The 21628-nt window shown below is 42.5% G+C and overlaps 2 protein-coding genes across 2 annotated transcripts in view; both read left to right on the top strand.

Annotated features, from left to right (window-relative positions):
* Positions 1 to 3135: 3135 nt before the first annotated feature.
* LOC139570651 (BAG family molecular chaperone regulator 3-like) lies at positions 3136 to 11010 on the top strand. Its single transcript, XM_071392711.1, has 4 exons — positions 3136 to 3380; positions 7642 to 7980; positions 8200 to 8550; positions 8950 to 11010. Exons 1-4 carry the CDS (start codon positions 3186 to 3188, stop codon positions 9781 to 9783), a joined length of 1719 nt encoding a protein of 572 aa, XP_071248812.1. The 5' UTR covers positions 3136 to 3185; the 3' UTR covers positions 9784 to 11010.
* A 5606-nt stretch (positions 11011 to 16616) lies between these two features.
* LOC139570652 (phosphatidylinositide phosphatase SAC2-like) overlaps positions 16617 to 21628 on the top strand; it is a 39788-nt gene continuing 34776 nt past the window's right edge. Inside the window, exons 1-2 of the mRNA XM_071392712.1 lie at positions 16617 to 17009; positions 19596 to 19676. Of these exons, the coding sequence (XP_071248813.1) occupies positions 16913 to 17009; positions 19596 to 19676 (178 nt within the window). The 5' untranslated portion in view covers positions 16617 to 16912. The remainder of the gene's footprint in view (positions 17010 to 19595; positions 19677 to 21628) is intronic.

The raw sequence follows: 21628 nt of genomic DNA on the forward strand, positions 1-21628 counted from the left end.
GCTTCAATGCCATTACAACTCTCCTTCCGTGGCCTCCAACTGCTCTTAAATGCAAGTAAAACTAAATGCATGCTCCTCAACCGATCGCTGCCCACACCTGCCCGCCCGTCCAGCATCACTACTCTGGACGGTTCTGACTTAGAATATGTGGACAACTACAAATACCTAGGTGTCTGGTTAGATTGTCAACTCTCATTCCAGACTCACATTAAGCATCTACAATCCAAAATTAAATCTAGAATCGGCTTCCTATTTCGCAACAAAGCATCCTTTACTCATGCTGCCAAACATACCCTCGTAAAACTGACAATCCTACCGATCCTTGACTTTGGCGGTGTCATTTACAAAATAACCTGCAACACTCTACTCAGCAAATTGGATGCAGTCTATCACAGTGCCATCCGTTTTGTCACCAAAGCCCCATATACTACCCACCACTGCGACCTGTATGCTCTCGTTGGCTGGCCCTCACTTCATATTCGTCGCCAAACCCACTGGCTCCAGGTCATCTATAAGTCTTTCCTAGGTAAAGCCCCGCCTTATCTCAGCTCACTCGTCACCATAGCAGCACCCACCCGTAGCACGCGCTCCAGCAGGTATATTTTACTAGTCACCCCCAAAGCCGATTCCTCCTTTGGCTGCCTTTCCTTCCAGTTCTCTGCTGCCAATGACTGGAACGAACTGCAAAAATCACTGAAGCTGTAGACTCATATCTCCCTCACTAACTTTAAGCACCAGCTGTCAGAGCAGCTCAAAGATCACTGCACCTGTACTTAGACCATCTGTAAATAGCCCATCCAACTACATCATCCCTATACTGTTATTTATCTTATTTATTTTGCTCCTTTGCACCCTAGTATCTCTACTTGCACATTTATCTTCTGCACATCTATCACTCCATTGTTTAATTGCTATATTGTAATTATTTAGCCACTATGGCCTATTTATTGCCTTACCTCCCTTGTCCTAACTCATTTGCACACATTGTATATAGACTTTTTTCTATTGTATTATTGACTGTATGTTTGTTTATTCCATGTGTAACTCTGTGTTGTTGTTTGTGACGCACTGCTTTGCTTTATCTTGGCCAGGTCGCAGTTGTAAATGAGAACATGTTCTCAACTAGCCTACCTGGTTAAATAAAATAAAAAATGTAAAATGAGTTGGACCACAGAGTGGAGGAAAAGCAGCCAACAAGTGCTCAGCATATGTGAGAACCCCTTAAAGACGGTTGGAAAAGCATTCCAGGTGAAGCTGGTTGAGACAATGCCAATAGTGTGCAAAGCTGTCATCAATTCAAAGGGTGGCTACTTTGAAAAATCTAAAATATATTTTGATTTGTTTAATACTTTTTTGCTTACTACATGATCCATATGTGTTATTTCATAGTTTTGATGTCTTCACTATTATTCTATAAAAATAGTCAAAATAAAGAAAAACCCTTGAATGAGTAGGTGTTCTAAAACTTTTGCCCGGTAGTGTGTGTGTGTGTGTGTATATATATATATACTACCGGTAAAAAGTTTGGGGTCACTTAGAAATGTCCTTGTTTTCCACCTCAAACTTATATTTGTCTGTTCATAACACTTTTTTCCAATCTTCCTCTGTCCAGTGCCTATGTTCTTTTGCCCATATTAATATTTTATTTTTATTGACCAGTCTGAGATATGTCTTTTTCTTTGCAACTCTGCCTAGAAGACCAGCATCCCGGAGTCACCTCTTCGTTGTTGACGTTGAGACTGGTGTTATGCGGGTACTATTTAATGAAGCTGCCAGTTGAGGACTTGTGAGGCGTCTGTTTCTCAAACTAGACACTCTAATGTACTTGTCTTCTTGCTCAGTTGTGCACCAGGGCGAGTTTCAGGAGAAATTTCTTTGTTTCTGGCCACTTTGAGCCTGTAATCAAACCCACAAATGCTGTTGCTCCAGATACTCAACTAGTCTAAAGAAGGCCAGTTTAATTGCTTCTCTAATCAGAACAACAGTTTTCAGCTGTGCTAACATAATTGCAAAAGGGTTTTCTAATGATCAATTAGCCTTTTAAAATGATAAACTTGGATTAGCTAACACAACGTCCCATTGGAACACAGGAGTGATGGTTGCTGATAATGGGCCTCTGTACTCTGATCAATTTTATGTTATTTTAATGGGCAAATTTTTGGGTCTTTTCTTTTAAAAAAAAGGACATTTGTAAGTGACCACAAATTGGCTCCAATTAAGCACCGTCCACAGGGTATGGCATGGCGTTGCAAAATGGAGTGATAGACTTCCTTCTTCAAGATCCCTTTTACCTTGTACAAATCTCCCACTTTACCACATCCAAAGCACCCCCAGACCATCACATTGCTTCCACCATGCTTGACAGATGGCGTCAAGCACTCCTCCAGCATCTTTTTATTTTTTCTGGGTCTCACTAATGTTCTTCTTTGTGATCCGAACACCTCAAACTTAGATTAATTGTCAATTACACTTTTTCCAATCTTCCTCTGTCCAGTGTCTGTGTTATTTTGCCCATCTTAATCTTTTCTTTTCATTGGCCAGTCTGAGATATGGCTTTTTCTTCTTTGCCTTAGACCACTGCGCCACACGGGAGGCCCGCAAATAAATTTTTAACAAGGCACACTTGTTAATTGAAATATATTCCAGGTGACTACCTCTGGAAACTGGTTGAGAGAATGCCAAGTGCGTGCAAAGCTGTCATCAAGGCAAAGGGTGGCTACTTTGAAGAATCTCTTCGTTGAACACTTTTTTTGGTTACTACATGATTCCATGTGTTATTTCATAGTTTTGATGTCTTTACGATTATTCTACAATGTAGAAAATAGTAAGAGTAAAGAAAAACCCTTGAATGAGTAGGTGTTCTAAAACGTTTGACCGGTAGTGTATATATAGTCAATTATAACGTTACTTTATCAACATTGACCGACGATACATTTGTAACTGTAGCCACCATCTGAGCTGAATACATTATAGCCACCACGTGTGAAGGATACATACAAACAGAACTTTGAGGTTCCTGACTGAAATGACAGTCGCCTCACTGTCAGGCTGGAACCCTTTGAATCTCGAGACACACTGGCAACTTTTACGCAACATTGACCGTGCTATTTATTTCGAGAAACTTCCAGCCCCATCTCCCACACGTCACCGTGCGGAATCTTTAAAGGGTCCGTTGACTGAATAAAATGGCAAGGTATAAAGGATCAAGGAGTTTGAGCAGCATGAACACACAGTCACCAATGGTAGATATGGTCAATAATAACGATCCTCTACCGCCAGGATGGGAAATAAAAATTGACCCACAGACAGGATGGCATTTTTTTGTGGATCACATTAATCGCACAACAAGCTGGAATGACCCAAGACACGATTTCAAAAAGGTAGGCTCATGGATGTGTAGTAACATGATGTGTACCGTGGGAGGGCTCGTGTGATATATATTCAAAGTTGGAGTGAAATGTCATGTCTGCTTGACAGCATGGCAGACACAACACATAATCTCTCTAATATATGGCACGGTCCTCGATCAAGCACTTCAGTGGTTAATAATGATGGTCACCGCTTCTGATACGCACTGGCTTCTATTATAGGGGAGATAGAGTGGGCATATTCTATTTATAGTAGGCTATGCTTCTATATATTTTTTATTTACTTTAAAAACATGGGCTACAAATTGCCTCTGCTAAAACTTAATATACGCCAACGCAATGGAATGTTGTCTATTGTAGGCTCCAGCGCTCTCCCACATGCATTATAACGGGTTAACTAACAATAGCAATAGCTGTTATAAACGACTATGTTCTTGTGTTATGGTCTAAGCTGAGCAACGGCTGTTATAAAAGGCTATGATCTTGTGTTATGATCTAAGCTGGCAGGTTTGTTGATGACGCACTGCAGTCATATGTAAAGCTATGCCTTTGAGTGTTTGACCATTTCCATAATGTTTATTTAACGCCTATTAGGCCAAGCAGACTCCAGACTGCATTTGTTCATATTTCTTACACTCTTAGAAAATAGGAGTTGCAAAAGTGTTATTTGGCTGTCTCCACATAGGATAACCCTTTTTGGTTCCAGGTAGAATTATTTTGGGTTCCATGTAGAAAAGGGTTGTGTGTAGGGTTCAACATTGAACTCAAACTGGAATCAAAATGGGTTCTTCAAAGGGTTCTTCCACCAGGACAGCCAAAGAACCCATTTAGGTTTTAAGATAGCACCTTTTTTTACTAAAACTTTTCCTTACAAGGGATTTGAAGATGTTCATCACCCACCCATATATAACAGCTCCAAGGAACCTACAATAGCCTACATTAAATTAACAAATCACTGAATTTGTTGATATGGTTTTATACCATTGAACTGTGCAGAAGTACTATGTGTCAACTTTAAATGTTGAAGGGTTGGAGGAGCAGACCCGAGGCTGCCAGTTGGCGTCTTGCCTTAGGAAGATCAACACTTTCTGCTGTCCGAAGTTAGTGTCACTTAGAATCTGCTGGAAAGACACAGCTGTCAGGGGATAAAATTGGTGCAATGCTGGCAGTGTACAGGGACCCTGCCAAAATGGCAGAGGGCAAAGGGTCGTTCAGAGCTATTGGCTGTGTCATAACTACTGTTGTTGTTTAAAAAAAGTAAAGGAATGATGTAAAGAAAAGGTGGAATATACCCCACAGTACTCTTAAGTCATATTTAATTGTAATTCAATATTACCATGCAATATACAGCAATTTTGTTAATACATAGTCATGGCAGCTTGAGACTGTTCCAATACAGTGAGTAGTCTTGTGGACAAACTTTTGTCTTTGTCGTATCAAACTGTGTGGACGCATACTGAACAAATATATAAACGCAAGATGTAGTGTTGGTCCCATCTTTCATGAGCTGAAATAAAAGATCCCAGAAATGTTTCATACGCACAAAAATCTTATTTCTCTCAGATTTTGTGCACAAGTTTGTTTACATGCCTGTTAGTGAGCATTTCTCCTTTGCCAAGATAATCCATCCACCTGACAGCAGTGGCGTATCAAGAAGCGAATTAAACAGCATGATCATTACAAAGGTGCACCTTGTGCTGGGGACAATAAAAGACCACTCTAAAATGTGCAGTTTTGTCACACAACATAATGCCACAGATATCTCCAAGTTTTGAGCGTGCAATTGGCATGCCTCCAGCGTCGTTTTTGAGAAATTGGCAGTACGTCCAACCGGCCTCACAACCGCAGACCACGTGTAACCAGCCCAGGACCTCCACCTCCGGCTTCTTCACCTGCGGGATCGTCTGAGACTAGCCACCCAGACAGCTGATGAAACTGTGGGTTTGCACAACTGAAGAATTTCTGAACAAACTGTCAGAAACCGTCTTAGGGAAGCTCATCTGCGGGCTCGTCGTACTCACCAGGGTGTTGACCTGACTGCAGTTCGGCATCGTAACCGACGTCAGCGGGCAAATGCTCACCTTCGATGACCACTGGCACGCCTGAGAAGTGTTCTCTTCTAGGATTAATCACAGTTTCAACTGTACCGGGTAGATGGCAGATAGCGTGGATGGCGTCATGTGGCCGAGTGGTTTGCTGATGTCAACGTTGTGAACAGAGTGCCCCATGGTGGCAGTGGGGTTATGGTATAGGCAGGCATAAGCTACGGATAACGAACACAATTGCATTTTATCAATGGCAATTTGAATGCACAGCGATATCGTGACGAGATCCAGAGGCCCATTGTCGTGCCATTCATCTGCTGCCATCACCTTATGTTTCAGCATGATAATGCACGGCCCCATATCGCAAGGATCTGTACACAATTCCTGGAAATTGAAAATGTCCCAGTTCTTCCATGGCCTGCATACTCACCAGACATGTCACCACCCATTGAGTATGTTTGGGATGCTCTGGATTGACGTGTACGTCAGTGTGTTCCAGTTCCCGCCAATATCAAGCAACTTCGCACAGCCATTGAAGAGGAGTGGGACAACATTCCACAGGACACAATCAACAGCCTGATCAACCCTATGCGAAGGAGATGTGTCGCGCTGCATGAGGAAAATGATGGTCACACCAGATACTAACTGGTTTTCTGATCCACTCCCCTACTTTTTTTTAAAGGTATCTGTGACCAAATCCATAGATTAGGGCCTAATGAATTTATTTCAATTTGACTAATTTCCTTATATGAACTGTAAACTCTTTGAAATTGTTGCATGTTGCGTTCATATTTGTGTTCAGTGTACAGTATATAGACCTTTGCTCAGTGTGTTGCTCCCACTTGTCTAAGCCTAGGCTATTTGGCCCCATCTACCAGTTGACTCTGGTGCTTTGTCATGCACTCCCCACACATACAGTTTACTGTTTCAGCTCTGTCTGTAGAACATGTTTCAGTTTGGACAGTTTGTTTTTAGTTTGAGCCACACCTTGTAGAAGTATGCAAGCGAGCATAAGATAACAGCATAAGCATAAAAGACAACAGCATTAAGGTTGTAATTGTCTCAGCTTAATCAGTTAGATTTTGACAACTGTTCACAAAAATTTGATTGATGAGCATTGTTTGTGGGCCTTACTGAATCTGGTATTGTTGGAATGTGGTATGCTCTCCTGAGGTATTTGGCTTGTGCTCTTGTGCTCTCCAGTTCTCAAGGCAACTTAAGTTACATTGTGACAATACACGTGTATAGCCTGAAGGCAATCAAATATTGGAGTATTCTTATATCACTCACAATATACTGTATTGTTAATTATATTATATTATATTCGCATGGTAAAACAAAACTGGTCATGTAGTGATACCACAGAGATACTGTTCCCTGTTGTCACAGTCAGGTGTCTCACTCTGACAGTTGACTGCTTAATTGGTTGTCCTGGTGATCACCAAGACAGCATCATGGAGTTTTTTGTCTCCACTGTGAATTATTATCAACATGCATGTGAGGACAATTTGTAATGTTTTATGATAGTAAACACTGCCTAGCAAACCAACCAATGCAGAGCCTACATACCCACATGTAGTGATGGCTTGCTTCTTCTGACAGGCACATACTTGGATAAGAACTACACTCTAAGAAAAAAAGGTTCCAAAAGGGTTCTTTGGCTGTCCCCATAACATAACCCTTTTTGGTTCCAGGTAGAACCCATTTGGGTTTCATTTAGAAGAGAACCCTCTGTGGAAAGTGTTCTACATGGAATCCAAAATGGTTCTTCCTGGAACCAAACATAGTTATTCAAAGGGTTTTCCTATGGGCACAGCCGAAGAACCCTTTTTGGTTCTAAATAGCACCTTTTTTTCCCCTAAGAGTGTAGTTTCCTCTTCCAAGTGGTCAGAGAAGTGATACTTTTGACATCTCCCAGGGATATTTCACAATGTACCGAATGCTTTTTGCTTATAGATACCAGAGCAGATTCCAGAGCAGACATATTTGTTTCAGCCTCTAGCAAATGGCTCTTTTCAATCAATCTCAATTTAATCTTAATAGCCTAATGGTCTTAGTTTGGAAAAAATAGCAAATCTTTCCGGGATGTTGGACATCATTCCCTCTCATAGCAAACACATTTTATGATGGATTGGCAGTAATTGCTTGCCTCTGGGGCTAGGGTTTCACTCACATACTTATTTGCATGTCTTAGATGTGTATTAATTCAGACTTTTTTTCTTCTTCAGGTCAGCCAGCTGTCTCAAAATGGCCCCAGTGTGCCCCCAGAGCCGAGTCCTCAGGAGATGCAGAAGGCCTTCGTGAGAGACATGAAGCACCCCACCCTCCGTCAGGGTTACATCCCAATCCCAGTCTGCCATGAAGGCGGAGACATCCGTCAGCAACAGCAACACCAATGTTTCCCGTACATCCAGCCGACTGCTCTGCAAAATGTACGAGCAGACGGACGGACACCCTCCCCCACCCCGACGCTCCACTGCAGGCCTAGATCTCCTTTGCAGGGTCCCTCCGAGAGCACTACCCCTGAGCCCTACATGTCCTGTTCGCCTAGTTCACAAGAACCTGAGGTGAGATTGATTTAGCCAATGAGATTACTACGCATTAACTCTTACCATTTGCTTTAATCATAGATTGATGTCATTGGAGGATTTTCAGAGAAAGTTGTAGTTACATGCAGGTGTTTGATGTCGGAATCAAACTAAACCTCTAGCTACTTCTAGAGCTACTTGTAATATTAAATATGCAATTGTACTTCCTCTGATTCATGCTAGACTTTCATTCCTTAGGGCCACCCCTTCCACCAGCCCCCACGACCCAGCAGCACAGGCCTCCAGGCAGGTTACATCCCCATCCCAGTGATCCACGAGAGGGCCGGAGGTCACCCACAACAGGCCCCTGTCAACTCCGCTCTCTACACCCAGCGCTTTCCGGCTTACTCAGAGCACCAGCCCTCCTTCCACCACCTACAACCAGAGGACTGGAGCGGTCATCATGGGCCCACGCCTTCTTCCCGGGACCGTGCCTCCCCCTCCCCGAGCGTGCTTCCCCAGCACCGTGAGACTGCCGCCATCCATATCCCTCCGCATATGAGGAGCCAGTCTCCCCTCAGTGCCCAGGTCATTACAGAGAGACCACAGGTACCTTTTTTCCATCATCGCTTCACCTATTGCCAGTCCAATAACAGTAGGATTCCTCTATATAAAAAGTATAATATACGTATATAGCCATAAATGCCAGAATAGCAAATTTGACATTATTCCTGATGAATAATTAGCAGGTTGACATTTATTGTCATGAATCTTGCCCAAGAGGTAGAACTGAGTGATTTCCGCAAGATAGGCCAGCTGCAACGTCAAAATTGTCTGTGTCGTAAACATTTAAGGTTAGGGTTAGCAGTGTGGTTAAGGTTAGGTATAAAATCAGTTGATATAACTTTGTAGCTGTGCTAGTTAGTGACCACTCTGCAGAGCTGCCTCCAGGTCAAGATTCATGACAATAAATGGCAACATGCAAATAATTCATTCTTCCTTCCCCAGGTCCAGGTCCGCCATCACCATGTCCCACAGAGAGAATCACCCCACAGAATGGAGCAGGAGCAGGAGATCTCTCAGTATCCCCAAACAGTGCAGAGAGAGGCTGACACACATCAGCTTCAACAGCCACAGATGTCCCAACAACCACAACAACAGCCACAGCAGCCACAACAATACCAACAACCACAACAATACCAACAACCACAACATCAACAACAGCAGCCACAACAGTACCAAAAGCCACAACAACCACAACAATACCAACAATCTGAACAGTACCAACAACCACAACAGCCACAACAGTATCAAAAGCCAGAAAAATACCAACAACAACCACAGCCACAACCGCAGCCGAAACAGACAGCAAACATCACAGTCCAGATGCCCCCGAAACCAGAAGCCCAGGAGCCAGTGGATGCTCCTGCTCCACAGGAGGTCCCGCCCACAAAAGCAGAAAACGAGTCCACCGCTCAGTGTCACCCAGGCTTGGCTAAAGTACAAAAGATAGTGGAGAGAGTGGCGAAACTGGAGCAAGAGGTGAAATGCTTTGATGGGAAGAAGAACGATAAGAGGTACTTGCTGCTGGAGGAGCTGTTGACCAAAGAGCTTTTGGCATTGGACTCAGTGGACCCAGAGGGGCGTGTGGATGTGCGACAGGCACGACGTGACGGAGTCCGGAGGGTCCAGACCATACTGGATGCACTGGAGATGCTGGATGAGCGGACATCGGAGCCAGTCAGTGAGTCCTCGATGGAGGGCGAGAGCCCGCCACAGAAAGGAGAGCAGCCAGGTACGATCAGCCAAGCGAATGTGCAGATGGCCAGGGAGATCTCATAATGACTGCTTTATTAGAGTGAAGAGATGAGAAACGTCATCAAATATGACGTGGAAATAGGCTGCTCCCAATGCTCCCTATACCCCCCTTTCTACGGCAGATATCACATATGAACTATAAGATGCATGTTTGCTTAATTTCCAGTGTTGGTATTGTCTGGTATTCACCACATATGTGATGGTGGTATCTGAGTGCAACATGTATTCAATTATGTTTAGCCACTGTTGTTGCCTTTTGCTGTGCCAATGTCTTTTTGCAAGACCATTGTCATGTTCAGTGTGTTAAAGACACATGCAGACTGGAGATGATCTAAGAGGCCTTTATCCATTTATATTGGAAAATACTATGAAAATAGCTTCTTTAAAAAATATTTTTTACATCTATGTTGTTGCCTTCGGACCATGTGACGTGGTTGTTGTAAAGTTGTTCAATACATATTCAATAAGAGAACACTGGTTGGTATGTATAGAGTAGGCTACATCTCTCTATCTAAGAAAGGGCTTCAGTGGCTATTGTTAGAGATGTCTAATATTTCCCTCTTAGTTCTAATCCACTACTTTGAGAAACAATATTTACCTCAGATTCCATATGAAGAAATGGGATAAATGTTAGTGATTGTTAATGACTCAGTCAGAGAAAAGTATTTATTTTTGGGCCTCAGGTGACAAAGAGCCACTTGAGGGCAGAATCTTCCTTTTCTTCCTCTCAATTATTTTCCCAAAAATATGAGTTATTTTACACACACCCAACAAATTATATGGTTGATAGAGTTACTTTGGGTTTCATTAGTTTCAGCCTGTAGGTGCATTGCCTATTTTGGGGTCTTGGCACTTATTTCACCATTATAATATGTTTATATTTCATTTAGAATTATTAGGGAACTTGATATGTTACATTCAACAATTACATCCAGTCACCTTTGATTCAAGTAAGATTTTAAATTGGTAGAATGTTTTACAACATTTTTACATTTGTAATTTCACTTGTAATGTTATTTAAAGAAAGGAATTATTGATGAATTTAAGAATGCATTTAGAAATGTTGGATGTGAGCTGCATAACCTCATGAGATGTGAGACTATCAGCATCAGCTGCTAATCAAGAATAACAATTCAAAGGGTCAATGTAAAAGTAGGCTTTGTTTATCACAGCTTGTGCATTGCAGGTTGTTGCAGTGTTGACAGCTTGGAGTCACGTTGGCATGGTTGCAAATAAAATGATTTATTTTGACGTTGTCTATAATTGAGTGATTTTACAGTAGGTTACATTATTGTGATATGTTGCCATCCTTGCTATCAAGTGGTTCTATATGGTTTACACAAATCTAAACCTCACCTTGTATCCTCACCATCACTTCACACCTTGACTCCATCATGTCTTATTTGAGACAAGCGAATGGTTTTCCTGGTAGATCCAGGAAAAAATGACACATTTTAGGAGAATGCAAAGTCTTAAATAACCTCTCTATTAACTTGGCATGGGGTGTTTATTTTTAGGCTTAATGTATTCCATTCAATAATACATTCCATTCACCACCAAACTTGTGTTTTTCACTAAGGGAGCATATAACTCTGCTGTAAGTGCCACCTGAAATAAATATCATAATGAACAGTGCTTAACTAGTACAATTTCAACATACAAACATAAGGGTGAAGTGAAAGTTTGATATGATCGACCTTCAACATTCATAACGAGCCTATCAACGTTGATAATAACTGGTAGCCTAAATGTGTAATTACCCAAATACCAGTATATCAATAAAACATTATTTGAATTGAATGTCGAATTGTGATGAGAGATGTGTCACACATTCAGACTCAATCAGCTCAAACAGCTGAGCATTTGAATACCTTCAATTTACTGTACGTTGGATTTTTCTCTAGCCTAGGCGGAGCTCATATTGAACAGTCCCAGAAAAGAGACGTCCACCAATCGGTGCACTGGGCAAGGTAATTTGAGTGCACCTGGTGGAGCTCGATATAGAATGAAGAGTAAGGTCACGTGTGATTGTTTTGTTTTGGAGCGTGAAATCCTGTGGAGGTGGTTGAGCAACACCGACTGGGCTGTGACTGGGGCAGAGATGGATGGAAAGGCAGGGGGTGAGGTGTTGAGGAGGACGAGATGGAGTGTAGTGGTGGAGTGGAAAAAGGTGGAGGTAGAGTAGTGAGATTAAAGGTTAAGAAAAAGAGGAAGCCTGAGGCACATTTGCAGGTCTTGTTGGGAAGGGAGTAGTGATGAGGGAGGTTCGGTTTTCTGTGTTGTACTGTATGCATAATATGGAGAGTAAAGTAAGAGAGGTTGTGTCTGCTAAAGTTCTTTGTGATGGAAGTATCAATGCTAAACAGTATGAGAATGCGCTCAAACTCAAGCAGATATGTAAACGTGTGGTTGATAGTATGTCGTCCCTAGTAGCGGTGCGTTCCATGTTTTTTTTCTCACAATACTCAATTTGAGTGAGTTGAGTCACTGACGTGATCTTCCTGTCCGATTTTGCGCCCCCTTGGGCTCGTGTGGTGGTGGAGGAGATCTTCGTGGGCTATACTCAGCCTTGTCTCAGGGAAGTGTGGTCTGTTGATATCCCTCTAGTGCTGTTGATACTTTGAACGTCTTGAAGAACGTTCTGGCCTTAATGGCCATGTACTCTGATAATCTCCATCTGGGACAGCCAGAAGAGTACAGGCCACCCCTCAGAGCCTGGTTACTCTCTAGGTTTCTCTGCCTTTCTAGGGAGTTTTTCCTAGCCACCGTGCTTCTACATCTGCATTGCTTGCTGTTTGGGGTTTTAGGCTGGGTTTCTGTGTAAGCACTTTGTGACATATACTGATGTAAAAAGGGCTTTATAAATACATTTGGTTTGATTAGTAGCATGCTGGCTCAAACTGGATGTAGTGGGTGAAGGGAGTTATTACAGGGGTTCCAGAAATTGTTAACATGAAAGAAATAAAGGTCAACATGAAGGGAGGCTCTCTTATTGAGGCACAGCGCCTCCAGATGGGAAGAAGATGAATAGCCTGTCAGTGCTACTAAACTTTGAGGATCTGGTACTGACAGAAAAAGTTAGGATTGGGTATATGAGTTACTATGTGTGAGCTTATGTTCCAAAACCATTGCGTTGCTCTAACTGTAAAAGGTTTAGGCATGTGGCGGCGGTGCGTAAAGGCAAAAGGAGATGTGCGAAGTGTGGGGGAGAACATGCATATGGGGAATGTGGAGACGGGGTCCAGTTAGTGCTGTAACTCTGGGGGCGCCTATAGTGTGCCATATGGGGGTTGTGCATTGATGAAAAGACAGGTGGAAGTGCAGCAGGTGTGGAGTGGGCGTAAAATCTCGTATGCAGAAGCAGTGAAGGTAGTTCACGCAGAAACAAACGGGGCACCCAGTAGAGCAAGTATTCCAGGGCAGGTCGGGATGCAGGTTGGGCGTGATGTAGGAAGCAGAATGGGGGCGAATACAAGACTGGTAGTAGATATGAGGAAGGTTGTTACATTTGTGACCGCAGCAATCAATTGCACAGAAAAATTACAATCTAAGACTAAGAAGATACAGATCATAGTGGATCAGGCAGTGAAGTGTCTTGGGATCACAGGACTGACATGGGAAAATGTACAGAATGACCTCAATAAGATTGAGAATCAGTCCAGCCAGGAATCATGTATTGGTTAATTTTCATAATGGTGTTAATCATTCAATGGAATGTCTCAGCCTCCAGTATTTATCCTGCAGTAGTTTGTGTCGGGGGGCTAGGGTCAGTCTGTTATATCTGGAGTATTTCTCCTGTCTTATCCAGTGTCCTGTGTGAATTTAAGTATGCTCTCTCTAATTCTCTTTCTTTCTTTCTTTCTTTCTTTCTTTCTTTCTTTCTTTCTTTCTTTCTTTCTTTCTCTCTTTCTCTCTTTCTCTCTTTCTCTCTCTCAGAGGACCTGAGCCCTAGGACCATGCCTCAGGACTACCTGGCATGATGACTCCTTGCTGTCCCCAGTCCACCTGGCCGTGCTGCTGCTCCAGCTTCAACTGTTCTGCCTGTGGCTATGGAACTCTGACCTGTTCGCCGGACGTGCTACCTGTCCCAGACCTGCTGTTTTCAACTCTCTGGAGACAGCAGGAGCGGTAGAGATACTCTCAATGATCGGCTATGAAAAGCCAACTGACATTTACTCCTGAGGTGCTGACTTGTTGGTTGGGAAGGGGAATATGGTAGTAGTGAACATTTACAACCTGTGTAAGAGACTAGAGTTGATGGCCCTTGGGAATGTAGAAGGTCAAGATAAGAGACAGCTAATGTGGTGTGGGGTTTTTAATGCTCATAATACACTCTGTGGAGGGTTACGGATTGATGTAAATGGACAAGTGTTGGAGGAACTACTTGATGAGAAAAGGCTTGTGAGACTTAATGATAGCCGGGGAACCAGGATTGACCCAGTAACTGGAAATGAATCTGCTCTGGAACTTACTCTGATATCATGTTCAATGGCAGGCAGATGTAGTTGGGAGGATTTGGAGGAATCCACAGTGGTTAGTAATCACTATTCTATCATGTGTACTGTAGGAATGAGGGTGGAATATTCAGTAGGAAATGGATTGAGGAGATATTTGAGAAAGCAGAGAGGGGTCAGTTTCAGGAGTTAGTGAACAAGAGCTGTCTCAGGTTGATCTCAATTCAGATATAGAAACAGTCAATGATGAAGTAAGAGGAGCAGGGCAGGATATTCCTATGGGTACAGGGGGGACAAAGAGCAAGGCAGGTGATTCCTATGGGTACAGGGGGGACAAAGAGCAAGGCAGGTGATTCCTATGGGTACAGGGGGGACAAAGAGTAACGCAGTCCCCTGGTGGAGTGTTGAGTGTGGAGAAGCTGTGAAGAGTAGGAACAGGGCATTCAGAATGATGAAAAGGTCCCATAATTACCAGCACCTGATTCAGTATAAACAAGCACAATCAGTAGTAAGGAGGATCATTAGGACAGCTAAGAGGGAGTGTTGGCGCCGGTTCTGTGGAAACATAAAAAGGACCACTCCTGTGGGAGAGGTATGGTAGATGATAAAGATGATGAGTGGGGTCAGACGAGATTAGGTTCTCCCTGTGCTGGAAAGTGGGGAGATTGTTGCAGTGAGAGATATGGAGAAGGCAGAGGATCAGATAAATCCTACGCAATATTCTCGTCTCCCTAAGGAAACGATATACATAATTAAATACTACATCCCCAGAATATTTTCCAGCAGTTCACTTAATCTTGTCTCTTCAACCCAATTACTCCCATATTTCTGGCATTGAAATAGAACGTGTTCCATCGTCTCTATCTCCTCCCGACAATGATCACACCTCCCAGTCGGATGCTTCCTCACCAATTTCAATGTACTATTGAGTCTTGTGTATCCCAGTCTCAGCCTTGCGATTACACTTTCTTCCCTTCTCTCTCGGCCTGATGACCCAGCCCCCACCTTTTCCTGAATCTTATACGGGTGTCTTCCCATTTGTTTTTATCCACTGTTTTTTATCAACCCCTTGGCTTCTGCTTTACTGATTGACAACACCATCTCAACATTAGGATGTTTAAGAGCCTGCTTGGCTAGAACTTCCATCTTCTCATTACCCTCTACTCCCACAAATACCCCAGTCTGTCTCACCATATACATTCACTGCAAAACCTCATACAATACATCCTGTCTGCTCCGAGACACAAATTCATTTAAGCTCATCACTGCTGCACAGGAGTCAGAGCAGATGACTACCCTGTCTGGTTTCACCTCCTCCACCCACTCTGCAGCCAATAGTATGGCCACCAACTCCATTGTGTAAACATATAAAATGATCCGTTGCTCTTTTTGTCAAAGCCACCTTAAACTCAGGAACACTAAAAGCTGCACCTGTCCTCCCCTGATCTATTTGTGAATACATTCAAAACAGCATAGAATTGTGTCCTTAAATGTTCACTTACAACTGAATCTACTCCTTCCTCAACAGCTCTTACCCGCTCAGGCAACCCTAGATATATCACTGGCTGAGGGAGAAACCAAGGTGGGATAGCAGGAAGAACAACAGAGGGGCTAAACTCGCTCCCAAACAACCCCATCTATCTCGCCATGCCATTGCCTATCTACCCAAAACTTGTATTCAGATTTCGTTCGTGTTTCCAGCACACTTTAGATTTACCCAATATGTCATGGTTAGCTGTTGTTGTCTTGTTTTGCACACTTTGTACAAAATAATAAAATGCAGTACTACAGGATATTTCTTAACGTAGCTCTTTATTAGCTAGCTATAACTGGCATGTTCACGTATCGCCAACCAGGATCAAACTGACCATGACCTAACCATTTGGGTGGTCTTAACCAATCATAGCACAGTATGATATGGCGGTAAAATGCATCCAATTATAATTCAGTATGTTTACACATATGAATATGACAGTTGTCTTCTTAATTTTAACGGCATCTCTCCCAACTCTACCTGCATTGCTGCCACCGGGGAGCTCCTGAGTGCTCCACAACATATTCTTAGGGCTTGGGCATAGATTACATCTTGCTTTTTAAAATATGTCTGAGCTGCTGATCCATATGCTACACTTCCATTATCCAGTGATGACCTTAACATTTAACACCATTCTATCTGCCCCCCCCACTCCATTCCTGACAGGAGACGCATCACATTCAATATTTTCTTTCCTTTGACAACTACTCTGTTAATATGCTCTGCCCATGTCATTCAAGTCTCATTCAAGCACTCAATGTATCCCCCACTATCTCTCTGATCCAGGACTCCATGTCTTTGGTCCACACTCCAATCCAATTGGTGGCGGTAATGCACATTAAAGTTGGTTGCCAACCACGATTAAACATCCACCAAAGAAGTCACGTGTGATTGTTTCTGCAGGAAATCGACAGTCAGTCGGTCGGTCTTTCAACTGGAAATGAATAACCAGCTACATTTTCACACATTGAATAGGTGTCTTATTATGTCTATTTTTTGAACTAAGAAAGAAGATTTAAAATAAGCAAAGCAAACGTTAGCTAACTTGCCAGGGCAACGCCCTGTCAGTAACGTTAACGTTTAGATAGGCGTGCTAGCTATAGCTAGCTAACCGGTTTGGACCACAGACATATTTACATGGTTTGACATACTGTACACCGATAAAATGGAGCTGTTTCAAGCCAAAGACCATTATATTCTCCAGAGTGGCGATCATGCTCTTTGGTGTAGCCGAATAGATGGGACCATGAACGCCAGACCTGGTATGCGAAATACATTTGTCATTTTTTAATTCAGTTTCTCATAGCCATCAATTAGCTAGCTAACGTTACATCAGTAAGCTCGGACAACAAACCCATTACTAAATGGCTAGCTACAATGACGTCAAGCCCATGGCATGAGCATTTCCTCTTGTCTTAGCTATGTGTTCATTATCCAAGCAAGTATTGTTTTACACGTTGACAATGACAACTATATAGGACGCTGTGGATCCAACAGCGCACCGTACTAAAATTCGAGTGGCATTCCATTTTTGGTTGCAATAATATAATTTCTTCCCAACTATTTAGCTATCTAAACAAACATCCTAATGTTAACTGCCAAGCCATTAAATGTGTATTATTACCATACTTTCATGTCCAGTGTGGCACTGCCCAGTTGACCTGATAGTGATATTTGAAATAAACAGACTGCGATGCTCGAGGGGCACAGTACAACTTATGTAGCAGGGTTCCATTCTAGCAATGAGCCAGAAAACAGACGATGACATTGCTCCATATGTTTACGTGTTTAATTGTCTTTAAATTGTTTTGTATTGAACAAAAGTTATTAGGGTTCATAATTCCTGCATCCTCCATCCATTTTTCTTCTTACATGAGCTTGCTTTATTGGATTCCTTTGGCTACATGGTTAACTGTTCATTTCCTGAAATGCCACTCAAGCATCTGTTGTGGTTCCTTATTTCCTTAAACTGAATTCCACATATTTACAGACTAGTTACCGGCTCTCTGCTACAACACACTACCTTGCTTGACTTGTTCTGCTTTTTGGGAAACAAGCATACTTAGGCCAGATTGAGACAGATGGGTCCACCCCAAAGTACCAAATGTCATAATGACACCTGTCTCGATGAATGAGAGAAGATTTTAAATAGACAAGATTGCGGCATACACATTGTTGGATTACTTAATGGAGAACAAATAATTATAATAACAGATCATTTTCTAAATTCAAACGCACCGCACCTTGTAAGTCCCAGTAATGGATACCAAAAATCTTTGGTTAAATCAAATTATCTGGTGTAACAATCTGTAGCTACCTTAGGCTAGATTGTTAGCTCCTGTCTGACCTGCACCCCAGTGTCTTGCCAAAACACCTCCCCCTTCTCTGTGACAGGGTGGCGAGCTAAGCCGGGACAATTCACGGCAAAGCCAGCAGCTGAGCCGATGAACCTTGCCTTTCTGTAGTAACCAAAAAGCTGTTGAGAGGGAGCAGCCACTGTATGGATGCAAATGACTACACTGTGGGCTAGCTGAGGTCACATGGGTGTGCAACCAGCCTGAACAGGTTTGGGTTGCAGTGCTCTTCCATTATTTAATTGGAAAAGGGTTTCCATTCCTCATTGGGCTTGTTGACACTAGCACTGACAGGAATTTCCACATTATTTCACATTTCTGAACAAATCTATGGTTGAGTTTGTATCATGGACAAACAGAGAGATGTGTGTGTATATAGAGGCAGCCTCTATTTTCCACCTCCCTGCCCGGGCTCCAGCGCTGAGGTCGGTACAGAGTTTTCCGGCTCCGTGGTACAGAGTTTTCCGGCTCCGTGGAACAGGAAGGGTTATTGTCTCAGCTACCTAGATGTACTCCAATCTCCACCCTCTTTGTCACTCATTCATGACTCAACTCTTCAACTGCTTGACATACCCTTGATGTCTAGTTTTCTGTTATACAAAAGTTGTTTTAGTTATCAGCATCCGTTAGCTAGTTGTGATGTAGTAATTTGGCAGTGATGTAGTCATGCCTCAGTCATGTTACTACACCATTTTTTAAGAATGAAAACTGACATTAGCTAGGTTTCCATTCACTTGTTGAATAAAAAAGTGTAATGATGTCACATCCTGAAAAAGTTCCATGTGTTTTTTTCTCATTCTAAACTCTATCGATGATGGTTTTGCCATAAAAAGTGTTGCCAGAAACATGGGTTTTTGTACCTCTGCTTCAGTCAAAGAAATTGTCATCATGTATTCTTTACATCCCTCAAACTCAACTCTGGACCTCAAACCAGTTACACTGTGTTTTTTCATTGTTCCCCTCTAATCGGGGACTGATTTAGACATGGGACACCAGGCGGGTGCAATTAATTATCAAGTAGAAAAGACCCAGCAGGCTCCGGACCTCGTAGGGTAAGAGTTGAATACTTCAGCTCTACATGTATTCTACCCAAGTGATAACACTTGTCTATTTGAACTGTGAGAAGAATCTCTTGATGCGTTAGGCACTGGATGTATTAAATACTTCTGAACTTGGCTGCAGACAGTAGTATCTAGCTACTGAGTGCATCATGTAATGCTCCATGATGATCCCTAACAGTATAATCAGAAACCCTCAGTCCAAACCTTGCATGGAAAGTGCAGCAAATGGTCCACAATGTAAATATTATTGGGATTGCATACAATCCATCAATTTGGTGCTCTGTTTGGAAAATAGGCTTATATGCATGTGCTGTTTATCATGAAATAACTTAATTTCTCTTAGTTTGTGGGGCTATTTTCTTAAATGTTTTTACTTTGTGTCCACTCCACAAGTCTTATTTTCTCTGATTTGTCTCCTCTCTTTTTATTACAGCAACAGACCTTCTGTTAGCTTGGAACCCAGTGTGTTTGGGCCTGGTTGAGGGTCTCATCGGGAAAATACAACTTCATACAGGTAAGTGAAATGGTGTAGGCCTTGTGCTACAAGTACTGACTTATTGGCTGACTGGAGAGGTACCATCGATCTTCAAAACAGCTGCAGTCTTCCTTACTGAGAAACACAACCGTGACATTCTATCCAACTACAGACTCATCTCCAACCTCTCCTATCAAAAGTACAGGGGAAAGTGTTTGCAACCAGCTTCAATCGCATCTATCATCTAATCAGTTGTAAAATGTTTTCCAGTCTGGGTTCTGGCCTTTGCACAGCACCAAATAGGGATGGGCATGAGTACTCAAACAGACGTCAAAGCTTGATCTTTAACCAGAGATTAAAAAAATTAAAATCTGTATTCGCCGGAATGTGCTTTGTGACAACATTAATTTGCTTTGACTCTAGTATTCCATTTGTACATATAATTTGCGGGTCACCACAAAAAATAAGCCAAGCATCACATCGTTTTTCTCCCTAAATTCCCTTTCCCCTCCTTGTCTCATTCACTCAGTTGCGTTGCGACCGCTCCCTCCACACACGCAGTGCGCACACAAGGCAAACAAAGTCATATTAAAAGGTATCTAAATGATTGGATACACAAGCTAAATGACGACAGTTTATCACAAATCCAAAATGGACTGGTTGATTGAAGTAGGAAAATAAGTGTTCTAACAACGATCTGCAGTTTCAGAATAATTGCGTCCCATCTATTTTCTGCCTAAGCTACTTTGCAAACTGCTAGTGCCATTTAGAATTGGTTACCCTAGGCCACGGGTCATGTTAACGCTGGATTCTGCATTTTTCACACTGAAAAGAAAATAACTATCTTGGTGCGTTTTGTGAACGCAGATCTAAAATGCTTCTTATTGTAAATTCTGCTCAGCTTCAGTCAGTGTTTGCTCCAACTCATGAATGTAAAAGATTTGTTTGTTGCACTTTTCCACTCAGATGAAATATATTTGCTCAGGTCATTGAATCACCAGACAGCGCTCTGACTGATGCGTAGGCTACTTTTCCCCCGGTACTTTCCTCCGGTAGCAAGTTAAAAGACAAGATTAACTTAAAACAAAACATTAAGGAATGTAGCTAGCTACATTCTTTCTATGATCTACGTATGAAACAATATGATGGCAATTCTTAATTTTTGCAAAAAAATACCTTGCTTTTTCATTGTAAGCTAATGTAGTTGTGTGGCTGCTAGCCAAATAGCTTTGCAAGTCTGTTCAACTATTTTCTGCCGGATGTATTGCACTTATGTACACTACAAGGTCAAAAGTATGTGGACACCTGCTCGTTGAACATCCCATTACAAAATCATGGGCATTAATATGGAGTTGGTCCCACCTTTGCTGCTATAACAGCCTCCACTATTCTGGGAAGGCTTTTCACTAGATGTTGGAACATTGCTGCGGGGACTTTCTTCCATTCAGCCACAAGAGCATTAGTGAGGTCAGGCACGGGCTCGCAGTCATTGTTCCAATTCATCCCAAAGGTGTTAAATGGGGTTGAGGTCAGGCCTCTGAAGGCCAGTCAAGTTCTTCCACACCGATCTCGACAAACCATTTCTGTATGGGCCTCGTTCTGTGCACGGGGGTATTGTCATGCTGAAACAGGAAACGGCCTTCCCCAAACTGTTGCTACAAAGTTGGAAGCACAGAATCGTCTAGAACATCATTGTATGCTGTAGTGTTAAGATTGTCCTTCACTGTGTTAGGTTCTGAACAAACAGTGTAAAAACTCTAATGGATGACTAGAAAAATCTCAAACCAAGTTTATTCCCCCCATGGGTCATACAGCTGCAAAGACAAGGTATGATTACACAAGGATATATATTTATAACCTCCTACTAGGCGGGGTCAACTCCGTACACTTAAAGACAGCCAATACATCTGTCGTTACGCAGGAACTTCATTGGTTTCTCTCACTGATGTAGTCATGGCCCTGCCTGATGCTAGACCCTTCATAGGCATGGA

Source organism: Salvelinus alpinus, chromosome 3 (assembly GCF_045679555.1).
Source record: "Salvelinus alpinus chromosome 3, SLU_Salpinus.1, whole genome shotgun sequence".
Classification (NCBI taxonomy): Eukaryota; Metazoa; Chordata; class Actinopteri; order Salmoniformes; family Salmonidae; genus Salvelinus; species Salvelinus alpinus.